The sequence below is a fragment of the Phoenix dactylifera genome, chromosome 14, assembly GCF_009389715.1.
Source record: "Phoenix dactylifera cultivar Barhee BC4 chromosome 14, palm_55x_up_171113_PBpolish2nd_filt_p, whole genome shotgun sequence".
Taxonomy (NCBI): domain Eukaryota; kingdom Viridiplantae; phylum Streptophyta; class Magnoliopsida; order Arecales; family Arecaceae; genus Phoenix; species Phoenix dactylifera.
In genome coordinates, this window is record NC_052405.1 from 12834623 (window position 1) to 12848471 (window position 13849).

General features: G+C 35.7%; 1 protein-coding gene across 5 annotated transcripts in view; it reads left to right on the forward strand.

Annotated features, from left to right (window-relative positions):
- The first annotated feature begins 1078 nt into the window (after positions 1 to 1078).
- The window catches only part of LOC103719873 (urease), a 34291-nt gene continuing 21520 nt past the window's right edge, over positions 1079 to 13849 (forward strand). Inside the window, exons 1-6 of one of the 5 annotated variants that reach the window (XM_039133757.1) lie at positions 1095 to 1232; positions 6126 to 6355; positions 6885 to 7021; positions 8693 to 8766; positions 11149 to 11194; positions 13078 to 13183. In XM_039133757.1, the coding sequence (XP_038989685.1) occupies positions 6313 to 6355; positions 6885 to 7021; positions 8693 to 8766; positions 11149 to 11194; positions 13078 to 13183 (406 nt within the window). In that variant the 5' untranslated portion in view covers positions 1095 to 1232; positions 6126 to 6312. Of the gene's footprint in view, positions 1233 to 6042; positions 6356 to 6884; positions 7022 to 8692; positions 8767 to 10798; positions 11022 to 11148; positions 11195 to 13077; positions 13184 to 13849 lie in introns of those variants that run through there. The other 4 variants (XM_039133756.1, XM_008809331.4, XM_008809333.4 and 1 more) reach the window with 4 other exon arrangements.

The window sequence follows — 13849 nt, forward strand, 5'->3', positions numbered from 1 at the left end:
GTAATAATGGAGGTGATGATTGCGGTGGCCGCAAAGGCGTAATGATGGTGATGGAGGTGATATAGGTGGTGTTAGACATTATGACTTTTTTATTTTTGAAAATCATAAAAGTAGGGATTACTTACTTTTATTTTTTATAAAAATAATGATGATTTTAAAAAATAAAAATAATAGTATCAAATGTACTTTTTTTTATTTTTATTTTTTATTTTTGTGATCTTACTTTTTAAACATATAAAATATAAAATATAGAAGAAAGCAATTCCAGTCCTAAATTGTCCTACCTCTATCGCTCATTTTTGTTGATATAATTAGAGCTTTAAGGCTATTGTTGAGATTCCAACCTTACAAAAATTGAATTATTTAATCTAATAAAACAATAAACTACCTGGTTTCGTACTCCCATCATTTCAAGTTCTGTAGATGTTGACCTCTCAGTCGGCTCTGGCCCAGAAAAAAACCCGAATCGGGCAGCTCGAGCCTCACCCGGAATGTTGGTCGGGCCTCCCACCACCCGCTGCTAGACGACCTTATGGGCTCGTTTGGTTCGCGGGAAAAGAAGGGGGAAAAGTATGGTCAACGGGAAAGTAATGAGATGCCTCTGGTTTGGTTTGAGTTTTCAAAAGAAAAAGACGGAAAAGTTGTATTCCCATAGGAATATGATTTCCACATTTCATGGGAAAGTCTTTTCCATGAGAAACATGGAAAAGTAACTTTCCCATGAGGTGAGAATCAATTCATTTTTACTTTTTTCCAAAAAAGCCTTTCAGCATTAAAGAAGCATTAAAGACCTCATTTTTATTAAGGGCATAATAGGAATTATACATAACTTTCCTACGAAAGCGGATGGCCAACCAAACATAAGCATTTTGGAAATTTGTCACATTCCCATGGTCAACCAAACATGCCAAATGTACTTTTCTAGGCATCCTCTTCATAGGAATTTGTTTTTCAGGAATCATATTGATAGGAGGAAAAATGCTTTCCGCGAACTAATATGATTATTCTTCCGGTCGAGACGAAGTAAAAAGAAAACCCCGTCCAATGTCCCAAATGTTAAGGGCCGTTCCGTTTTTGGGGTTTTAATACCCGTCTCAGCTCGACCGGTCCGTTGACATCGCCCGTGTCGCCCTGTCGCACCTTCTGGAGGTATTGGAAGTTAAAGAAATACCCCAAAATTCGTCTCTCTTTCTCTCTCTGTCCGCGATTTCCATTGCGCTCTTTGATTTCAGGTAAGCATTCGAAATTACTGGATTCGATTGCTATTAATTTTCCTACCTATTTCTTGTTCCTGCATTTTATCCTTTTGTGCATTTCATAGCATATCTTTGGTCTTTTGATGATGAAAACAGTGATCAGATGCATATTTATCTGGTTTTTATGCGTAGAATCGATTCCAGGATCCCATTTTATGGTAGATGGTTTTAAGATTGCATCGATATATTGGTTAAAGTTTGCAGAATGTTTGTTCTTAGAATAGTAAGTTCAATTTCTTGTTTCCCCCCCCCTATCTGTGTTCTTGAATATGAACCTGTCTAGATTGGTTTTCGTTTTGCTGTTTCAGTCAATTGAAATAAAATAAGGTGGCTTTCGACGAAATTAATGCGTAGTTTAGAGTTACATTTCTTTTTAAGGTCACGGACTTGATTGAAACTTATGGCATGCATAGGGATTTAGTTTTTATTAGAGGATTTGGAGTCAAATGTTAACCTGTAGCTCATGTAGAGTTCATGCAAAAATTTCATTAAGTTCTTGGTTTAGTGGATTATGGCCAGGTTGTTTGTTCTATTGCAGAACCATCAAAAAAAAAAATTTCTGGTAAGTTAGGTAGAATTATAGCTCTGCTCGGGAACATAGTGAGGTGTGATGGTGATTCTAAGACATGTTCTTAATTTATATTTTCTTTTGCTGCAATATATGTACTGATTTTTGTACATTAGATTCAAGATCTGCGTCTCACGTGGCATGGTACCCATAGATTTTTCTTTTCTTTTTTTAAATCTTATAATTGTTCTGGATGCACTAATTTACCATACAATTCATTTTCTTTAAACTATTTCTCCTTACCGTCCTTGGTTAGCATACCAAATTTTTTACTCGACTTTCTAGGTAAAAAAATTCCATGATTGTTTTCTAAGAGACCTACTTTAAGTTGTTCATCATAAAAAAAACAACCTACTGTTGCATAAGTTGACTATTTGATAACCTTTTATTTTCGACTAATCTGGATGCCAGAAAAGCTTTACTCCTTTCATATGAAATAAAAGGTTTATATGAATTATGATGTATTGGGTGCTACCACTCTATCATGAATTGAAGCAAGAAGTACATGCTAGCATGACGTTTTATGAGGAGTTTCCACGAGCTTGGGGGGCATGAAATACTAAACCAATCTTCTCAAAGTTGTTGCTAATTCCATACATTTTCATATATGAAGGAAGAGCTGTCCAATGCAATTTTAAGTTGCAAATTTGGACTGTTTTTTGTAATGGCTTTTGCTTGCTTGATTTTAATTTCTTTTAGTAAAGTGCAGTATTAGTTGTAAACTAGGATTCAGAAATCAAGGTACAGAACTGTACCAGTCACTAGCCAGTATGTTATGTGCCTCCTTTTAGGGTCAATATGCTTGGTTAGCAATGAAAAAAATTAAAAAAAAAGTTATCAAGACTTTTTGGATTTGTATGTCTTGGTACGGTGCACTACGAGGCAGCTCAACCTGGTTCTCTAAAATTGTGCTGTAACAAACCACAGTCTACTGGTTCTTGGCCAGTAGGGCTGTCATGCATATTCTCAATCCTTTGTTTTAACTTTTAAGTGATAGGCTTACCAATACAGGTCTAGTTGCGTTAAATTTTCAGCTCATATGTGCATTATCCTTAATCTCTATTTTTGCAGTCCAATATGAATCCTAGAAGATTTGGTGGTCAACTGCAAGGTTGTTATGGTTGCTTTCAATTATTCTTGAAATCATGCCTCAAATTTTTCTTCTTCTCCATATTTGGGTTTAAAGAGACTCATAAAAACATCATCTTGTGCAATTTTTTGTCTGATTAGATGCAAAAAAATCAAGAAAACTTTTAATCTTCTTATTTTTCCTCCAGAACTTCTACAAAAATTAGACCCTCAACTATGTGTTTCCTATTGACAACTAGCTCTATTGGTTATTTGGTTGAAAAAAAAACTTTTTTTTTGCAGTGATTGTGTAAAATTTAGATGGAAGGTAATATTCTTTTTAATCAAAGATGTTTGCCTTTCCTTATTTCAACTTTTGGTGTAGGTTAAGTTGAATTTTTGAAATGAAGTTTTGATCATAGTTGCCTTTGATAAAATTGGATTTAGAAGATGATGGAATTGCAAAGAACAACAAAGGACATTGAAATGGAACAGTATCTTGGTGTCACTTTTGTGCCTAAATTGGGGAAAGTAAAGGTGAGGTAGCTGAAGTATAAGCCATAAAATTGGGTACGCTTCTACCTACTAAAGTTGCCACTAGACTGAAAAATATGCCTATTCCATTTTATGCTTAGGAAGAGTTTGTGACTATGGATCTAGTGGAGTAAATATAATGAAATAATAAGCTATGGTAAGCAAAGGATATTCTGTTTGCCAAACATATGATCAATAGAGTAATTTTGGCCTCAGTCTGATTTGTCTATTATTCTTTGTCCATGTCTCCTTGAGCCAGGATGTCTGGGTTATTTTTCTATAGTTTTAACTTCTAAGGTAGCTGGGGCCATATATTCCTTTTAATAACATACAAAAACTATGCTTGTAAAATTTCTTGATAATGCAGATGTAAGTTACAAAGACTATCTCAATACAAAAATAAAATTTCTGGAGTACAAGCAAACTTGGAAGAGAGCATACTATTTTACTGAAAATGCCCTAAATTGGAATGAGATATAATAATCCCCCCAAAGTACAATATCACAACTAGATTTAATGAGGGGGTCCTAAACATGAGCAGTTCCGGGCCTAAAAGTGGTGTGTATAAGTGCATAGAATCTATTACAGACAAAAGATTGCACAAAAATGGGAATCAGCTCCTTCATTCCTCCAAAACCAGAACAGATGCAAGTGGGTTTATATGAAATTTAGAAGTCCCTATTGAAAGGTTTAAGATATGAAAGACCCAAAACTATCAGAATTGTTCTGGAAATTGAAACTGAGCTCAAGTTAATCTAGAGCGGCAGACAGAAGATTCAAGAAGAGTTTTAGGTGGGCTAGCAACTGTGCAGAAGATTGATATAGGATGTCTTGGAATTAAAAGCAAGCCCTGGATGTCGTTGCAGGATGGAGAGTGTTGTTGCTGGTTAGAGATGAAAATATAATTAGTTTCACCATTTCCAGTCACCATCTACTGGTTGAACATGCATGAAATAAAATATGAATAGAACTTTTTTTTTGATAATCAAACTTCATGTCCAAGTGCACCTTGGATCAATAAGCTAAATTTTTATACTTTTCCAATTTGAATCTGTAATCCATCCCAACTCGACTCTATACTTTAATTTGTGTTTTATGTAACTATATGCAGTCTTGTTAAGTTATAAAATTGTGTAAATATATATTATCAAAATTAATGGATGGTTGAGGCCTTAACTAAACAACTACTAATCTAATAAAAAATGTTCAAATCTTTCTTCTATCTTAGATTTTTTCTTTCTTCCAATATAACCATATTCACATGATCTAATTCAACCTGATTTAATACTAACCTGAAACAATTCTGGCTTAAGATGGGGTTAATTTTGGTCCAAGAAATCCCAATTAGAGATGTGGTTGGATTGTGAGAGTTGGAAGATATAAAATGAATTTGAGCTATCAAGAGACCTTGACTTGGCCCAAACAGCTTAAGTTGTACGCCTACTATTAAAACTAGGGGTAAAAGTGGATCGGATAATATCCATCCGGATCCATTTTCATATTCAAAACTATTCAGATATGGATAGAAATTTGAGCATCCTACTAGTATCCATATTCGTATTCATATCCGTCAAGAAAAAATGGATATGAATATGGATAGACAACTATCCGTATATGAATATTCGATTCTATTTGTAATCTTATTTAATTTTATATAGCACTTATGAACTTTTAAGAAAAATAAATGACCATATTAACATGCTATTAACTTCATTTATCATCCACTTAGTAATATTATTGATTCTATAGTCATAAAGTTTAATTATCCGATTTATATCCGTATTTATATCCATACTTTCGGTATTCGATTTGTGTCCGTATCTATTTTAAAAAATATGGATATAAATTTTTACAATTAGCTAACAACCATATCCGTATTTGTATTTGTCAAACAAAACAAATGTAGATATGAATATACTAATATCCGATCCGTATCCGATCTCATTTCGGCACTAATTAAAACATACCCATTGATACCATCGCTAATCATTATAAAATCGGGTTACCTCTTTCGTATGAAACGCCATTGCAATCTTTCATGCATGCATGACTATTTGATCAATGAGACATATGATCAAGTATGATCACTTGGAGGGTGGTCTTTTATGAGGACCTTACCTCCATCACTACAATTGTTATAATAGTTGATATTTATCCAAATACACCATGCATCTAATTGTTTGAGTTTAAAACTAATAATTATAATAGCTAGTACATTATTATAATAGAAAATTAAATAATGATCAACTAATACTATTATTGTTAAAATCATTATTAATTAAATTAAAAAATATTTTTTTAGCTATGGACAGTAAAAATGCAAGGCAAGATCGAGTGGTGATAGGGAATATTGGGATGGTTTTTCACCTAAGACATCTTACCTAGTCCCATCATTACAATGGTTATAATAATTGTATTTATCTAAATGTACCTAGCCTGCCATTTTTTTGATTTTAAAAATAATAATTTCAATGGCCATTATATTATTGCTATAGTAAAAGTAATGATCAATATCGAACAAATGATACTTTATTCTTCAAATCATAATTGATTTAAATAAAATATATTTTTCTGACAATCGACTGCAAAAGATATTTTTTTTAATTTCGCATGAAGGAACATATAGCTGAACAACCACCATGCCTGAAAACCCGTTACGACGGCCATTTTCTCAAACCCTATTTGTGGACCAACATCAGGACGTCAGATTCGGTGATAGTCAACTTGGACACATGCAATGAACGCAATGATAAGTTGTATGCCAAGTAAACATGGACGAGCTGCCACGTTGCTGCTGATGCCAAGCTGGCGTAAGGAACAACCCCAAGTCTTCCATTGCTTTAGTTCTTCTCCGGTCGGCTAGGAGGAGTAAAGTGTCGATTTCTTATGCTCATTTTCTTGCAGTCATTGTGCTCAGCAGTCACCGACGGTGAGCATATCCCGATTCCATCTTTCTTCTTCCCCTTTTCTTTCAAAGAACCTAAGAGAAAAGAACTCACTTTTTCTTATTATTCTTTTTATTTTTTCCATTAGATCTGATATTGCCACTCCCGCCTGCCATGCTCATGCAGTTAGCACAATAGATTCTCTCCATTTGATGGTAGATTTATCGGGGAGAGGAAGGGGGTAGCAATATCATTAATCGGCAACATGCTAGATTAGGAACCACAAAAACCCTAACTACGAATATTTTTTTCCTATTTTCATTTTTTTTAATGAAGAGTTGGGATCTGCTCGCCTTCCAGTTGGCTGATCTCTCCCTTCAGTGCGTTTTACATACGGCTTTTTCATTTGTCGTAAGACTTATAAATAGTCTATCGGTCAAAATTTCATTTCTTTTAATTGTCATTATATGCATAAATTAAAACAAGGAAATAGGAAGTATTTACAGTTTTTCTTTGTTTAATACTCTATCTTGTGATTTCAGCTAATATTTTTGTGAATTGGGTGTTCAACAGATCAATCTGAAATGAAGTTGGTACCAAGAGAGATCGAGAAGTTAGCTCTGCATAATGCTGGTTTCCTAGCTCAGAAACGTCTGGCTCGTGGCCTACCCCTTAATTACACCGAGGCAGTAGCCCTTATAGCAACTCAGGTACTCTTCTTTGATTTTCATGGTATCAGTAACCTTAATATGTTGATTATATATGCATAAATATACTTAGTGTAGTGAGAGAAATGATCTTTAATAGAAATACATCATCTAGGAAACATGTGGCTAGATGCTGTAGATTGAATCTTATACCTATTCAGAGTGATGCTATATCTGTTTTATAAACTACAAGGATAAACACATATTAGGTAACTACATCCTTCATATTACTGATCTAGGTTTAGATTTATTGTAGAGACTGGATACATCCTTAGTTTTGGATGCTTTTTCAATTATAATTTAGGGATTAGAATATGTGATTGCAAAATTTATTTGCATTGGAATTTGTTTCAGTGTAGCGTATTCCATTTCATTTTTGAAAATTGCCATGAAATTTTATCTATACTATAGCTATAGTACATGCTTTGATGTATAGATGTTGATTTAAGCATAGGTAAGAAAGTTTATGGGAAAAATGGTGATTTTTTTTTTGTGGGTTGTGGAGAAATTGACAAGATGAGGTGTGGGGTGGGGACCCTTAGGCTTATAGATCATCTCATGGCCGATTTGGATGATAGGATAACTAGTGGTATTAAAGGGCCTCACAAGCAGACCCACTGCACGTCCAAGGGCAGGGCATCAAACAACTGGTCGACCCACCTTGCAGTTGGGCTTGCAGTGCACCAAATGTTCCCTAATTGAAAAGTCTCCATCTCCTTGGAGAACTCTAAGTATCGTTAGAACTCATCGTAGCATGGCTTTATGAACCTTGATATCTTGCCACAAGACAGTGAGGCTTTTTAACTCAACTGGATACAATTTCATTTTCTGAAATCTAGTAAACTAATGAATTTATCCGCCATCAACATGAGCATGTAAAGAATCAAATTTTAAATCAAATGGTTGGAAAGAAATATTTCAAGCCCATTATAAAAATTTCAAGAAGTTCTCACTCAAAACTAATGATGAGATCTAATGCTATGTAAAAGAGAAAAGAACTAAGCATGGTACGCCGTATCATACCGAACCGGACAGTACGAGGCGTACTGTACCGAATTGGACGGTACGGGGGGCATACCGACACTCGGTATGTCGAATTGATCTTGTACCTTATCGTACCGATACAGTGTCAGGGTGGCACCAATACAGGGCCCGCTACTATGATGGCGTACCTTGAAGGTGAGGAAGAAGTATGCAATACATCAATTATATTATAAAGATGATAGCTTGATTTGCATGCATGGAGTGGTCATGGCAGAGGTAATTATACGAAATAGAACAAATCAAATACTATATGTGTACAACGATTGAGTTGCATTAGCACCAATACCTTTGTTTTTTCATTTTATGTTCAACAGGCTGCAACATTCATGAATATTGATTTCCTCTTGTAGTCTTTTCATGTTTTTGATGATTCTGTTTGCAGTCAGCCTTCAACTTAGGATGTTTACTTTTCTTTTTAAGCTATAAATTCATGAGAGAAATAGTTGATGTAATAAACTCTCAGGGTTTGTAATGTGATAACTTGTCTTCATATTAAAATTAACCATATCTTTTATAAAAACATGATATAATTTCTTATCATGTGCCAATTTTTATTATTTGTATCTTTTCTTAATATTTTCCTAAGTCCATATTTAAAAAAATGATCTACTCTTGCCTATTTATTCATAGATCCTTGAGTTTGTTCGTGATGGAGATAGAACCGTTTCTGAGTTAATGGACATTGGGAAACAACTTTTGGGGAGGTATGTTGTTTTTGTAAGATGTCCTATGCCTTTTGGAGAATTCTAAATTCAATAGTGTTATGTAATACACAAGCATGCATATACACACACAAATACATGTGTTTGTGCTATTAATCTAGTTTCATTCAACTCATTGAGATGAGGCTTTAAATGAATCGTGATTAAGGTATTCAAGTTTGGAATTGACAAGATGATCACGTGTCGTATGTTTATTTTTCATATCACTAAATCTCTCGAGACAATAGTGTTTGTCACCTTAAATTACTACTAACAATGCTACTTCAAGGAACTATCTAGAAAGCATTATCACTATCAAGTGCCAATGGAGGAAGACGACTCAACCATGAACAATGTCCAAGTGAATGAGCTAACTAAGTGTTCTTAGTGAGTTCAGTATTTAATGCGCGACTCCACAAATCTGAATATGAGGCATGAGCCTTTTTGAGATCAATACATGCATGACAAAGGTGATGTCATGTGGATGATGTTGTTCATGTCAGTGAGGATGTTGCCTATGGGAATCACTAGAATAATCTATTGTGAAGAAATAATCTGATTAGAGAGAGGAAGCAATTCCTTCAATCTGTCACCTCGGACCTCTCAAAGAGAATAACAGAAAACAAGAGAATTGCGAACATAAGATTCTAAGTCCCGTTTTCTCTTATTATTTCCGTTATAAGATTGATTTTGATCCCTCTATTCATACTAGTGATGTCCAGGTCCCAAAATCTGAGTTGGATTCCTCTTCTAATTAGAAGAGTTTATAACTTTTCTTAGATAGTCATGACTAGTGGAAATAATTATGAAAAAACTAAAATCTTCTTGAAGTTAGATCTCAGTTTTCACATCAACCATGCCTTCAATCGCATTGCCCAAATCCTCTCGAATTGGAAGATACAACTTGGTCAAAAGCATGGTCTGCTGTGTTAGTATCGGGCACCAGACCGGTTGTCCGATGGCACAGGTTGGTACGGGCCTGCACGGTGCCATGCCGGGCTCGTACCGACATAGTATAGGAGGCAGGGGAGAGGGTGAACGACAAAGAGGAAAAGAGAGAGAAGAGGTAGAGAGGGAGGGAGGCCGGCGGAGGTTGGCGGACGGCCACTGGAGGCTGGCGTTTGGGCAGGAGGCAGAGGCCGCAACCGGGTCTTCTGTTTCATTCGAAACAACGGTCCAACTGCTAAAAAAGTTTGCGATTTTTAAGTGAAGTCGGCAAGCAAAATTTTATTGGTTGAATCCCTGTTTCGAACAAAACAGGGGATCCGGCTGCGGCCTCCGCCTCCTGCCTGGGCGTTGGCCTCCGTCAACCTCCCTCCCTCTCTCTCTCTCCCCCTCCCTCCCTCGCTCGCTCTCTCTTGTCCTCTCTTTTCTTCTCCTTCTCCCCCTCCGTCAACGGGTTTCGTTTTCGTTGCCAAAACCGTTCCAGTTTGCCGCCGGAATGGCTCGGTACGATCCGTTATCGAAACATTTTCGGTCTGCCGCTAGGACGGCTCGGTATGACTGGAACCGCCCTGTTCGGGATGGTTCTGCCGACTCTGGTCAAAAGTTTCCAAAAAGAGCTAAATTTGGTTTGGTCATGCATTTTGGTGGCCTAAATGGCCTTGAAATTGAGTTGTCAGAGCTTGATGAGCCTATTGGTCAATCTCCACATTGTAGATCTTGAAAAATTACTCAAGTTCAAAAATAGCCCCAAACAGACACTATAAATCCCTTCAGAAGTTTTCATGCATAAATAGCCCTATGATGTGTTGGAGCTTGCTCCTGGGCCCTGTTTAGACATGATGAAGTAGCTAGAGTGGTCGATACAGGTTTGGCGATCCTCCTAGAACAAGAAACAAGTTTAGGGCATCTGTTAAGATAGTCAAGTTAATCTTGCCTTGCAATATCAATCATGAAAATTTGCTTCTGCATGATGATCACCTTGGTCACATGGACATAACTTTTACAATAATCGATGTTGTGGTTATATATGAACCTACCTTTAAAATTTTAACCATCCAACTCTGGTAGCACTTACTGCTTGACAATGCAGGTGAACATTTCCAATTTCAGTCTGATACTGGATACTAAAAGTGGAGATACGAAGTCAGGCCGTAAGCCAATAATAGAAAGTGGATGTGATTTTTGTTATAGATCAGCATTATTTGTGCATGGTAGGATGAAATGGTGAAGAAAGAACAAACCCTTATTTTTGTGTGGCCAAGGCTTAAAAGCAACACTTACAAGTTACAACTGTTTGGTATCTTTTGGTCTCGGTATTCATATATTTTGGGTTCAGATTTGTAACTCTATATTCTGAAATTTGCTTATGACTTACAGATATGGACATATTAATTAAGCCTTATGACACCTGAGTATTCTGTTCCATTTCTTTGTTATCAGGCGGCAAGTTCTACCAGCTGTTCCACACCTTTTAGATACCATACAGGTTATTTCTGTTACAATGTTATTGCCCCAATCCTGATCCTTTCATATTCTATTTGTACTGAGCTCAACTTTTAGTTGATATATTATACACAAAAAAGTACATATTCAGTTAACATAAATGTCTTTTTTTACTTTTTTCAATGGACATTACTGTTGAAGCGTAAACAAAATCTAAACCTTCGATAACTGAGAAAATCATTCATCAAAATTTCAGGTTGATCTGTGCATGTTATATAGTGCTTATCAAATGTATAATCTGGCCTTTACAGCTAACTTTTTAGAATATGTTGCATACTGCATTATAACTCTTTGTTCTGCAATGTGTTGTACATGGACTGACTTATGCATAAATACATATTTTTTTGGACATGCTTTCCTCAAAGTTGACTAAGAATTGATGGAATGAATATCCAAAATGTGTAATGATAAATTAATTTTGACTATATCTTTTTGTTATGTGGCTATATTTTCTTTAATCCATTTGGTACCATGGTCTTAATTCCTGTTTTGCCGTCTCTCTTTTTGCATCCGTATCCTCCGTCATAAGGAAACTTCCGATTCTTGTTTCCTATTCTATGTCTCCTCTTTTCTGATCCATTGACAATTTGATGGGCCTTTTTAATCATTGCATCTCTGGTCTGCAGTGCAGCTGCACATGAACCATTGTGATAAAGAGCTGAACATGTTATTTTGCAACTTTGCTATTCCATGCTTCCTCCTCCATATACATGGACATGTGCAGGCAGTGCTTACATGCGGACATTTAACTTTTCTCTTTGGATATTTCAACATTTACCTGACATCTTTTGATTAATATGATTTTGTCTTTAGGTAACCTCTTTATTGACCCAACCTCATACAATTGGCTTTATTCCTCCTTCACCTTTTGTTTCTTGAGAGTCATAGGAACTAATTGTTCATAAAAAGGCTAGAAATACATATGTACCATGCTGGACGGTACTGTTGCATGTCAATGGTACAGTATGAAGTTATGAACCGTATGAGTCAGTACTGGCCGTTTGTTATTCTTTTTGATGTTTTCAGTTTCAGTACATATGGTTGGTTCTGGTACCATGCCAATGCTGTACCATTCCAATGGAAAAAACAGTATGGGGTTCCAAGTGCCTGTGTTGGCATGCACTCCACACTAACCTGTGACATGTAAGAAAACTCCTATGTTGAACTCAAGATAAAGCTCATTTGCTGTTTACTGATCACATTTTTCCTTTTTCCTTAAAGAATTCTTTGCTTGCTACACTCGAGAAATATGAAATTTCGAAGATTTTTTTATGATCCATGATGCTGAATATGCACTTCTGTATGCCATTTGATGTGCCATATCTTAATTTTCTGTCATGTTGGGCATGAATTTGATTAATGGTGTTGACTGTTGAGCACTATCAGTTAATTACTAAGCGGCAAAGTTGTTTTTAAAAATGATTTATAAAATGCTATAAAGCCAACAAGTTTTACTCCACATGTTTTTCTGAATTCTGCTTCACCATTCTTTCTTATCAAGCCTACATTTATCTTTGCATGCACAATTTTTATACGTTTATGTATTTCATCCATTTCATGGAACCTACCTTCTTATCTATTGACATTTCCTGACAGAATGGAGGCTTTTAACTTTACATCTTTTGATAGGAGAGAATAAGATTACTTTCCAATGCATAGTGTTTTCTTTTTTGATACAAATTCCAGTTTGTTTGGCATTTGTGTTGAATTTCTATGTTCATCACATGTAGTTGAGACGTGTTTGTCTTTTCTAATTCTTACCATTCTGCCAAAGAATCTGTATATTTGCATGGTTCTGGTTCTACTGTGCATCTTAACCATTCCATATGTCAAGTTCTTATGTTTCTGGTATTTCTCTTTTTCTAGGTTGAGGGGACCTTCAAGGATGGGACAAAGTTGATCACCATACATGATCCTATTGTGAGTGATAATGGAAATCTGGAGCTTGCATTACATGGTTCTTTCCTTCCAGGTATGACATTCCAGATAGCCCAAATTTGCAGTTATATTGACTACATAATAACATCCATGCATAATAACACCTACAAAACTTGGTTTTAGATGTTGACCTTATATAACATTTGTATATTTTGTATGAGGTGGTAGGAATTGGGTTTATTTCAAGTTTTCAACCACATTGGATGGTGATATATTTCAACCATATTGGATGGTAATATACGTCAACCAAGGCTTTACATACCAAACTATAGTTGTCGATATGGGGAGTACCCTACCTTACTAAACGGGAACTAGTACATGGTCCACCTCTGTACCAAGGGTTGGGACTTGGTACAAAGAGAAGCATTGTATCAACTCTCAGAACCTTGATTTCAACCAGTATAATTCACTTCAAATTTTGCTAGATCACTCTGTATGGAATCCTAATATCTAGTAAGGTGCCCTTCATAGTATTAGCCGCTATACTACTATGCTAAAATATGGTGTTTAATATTTACCACATAAATCTCTGCTGTACAGGCTACAGTACCTGCTGCGACTCTTGCCTTTACCCTCTGCTCGAACAGCCTGGCAATATAGAAAGATATTTGCTTGTAATATATAAGCGAGCATATACATGAGCAATAATGAGTCTCAATTATTTTCAATAATCCTGAGCATATAACAAAAATCAAATTGA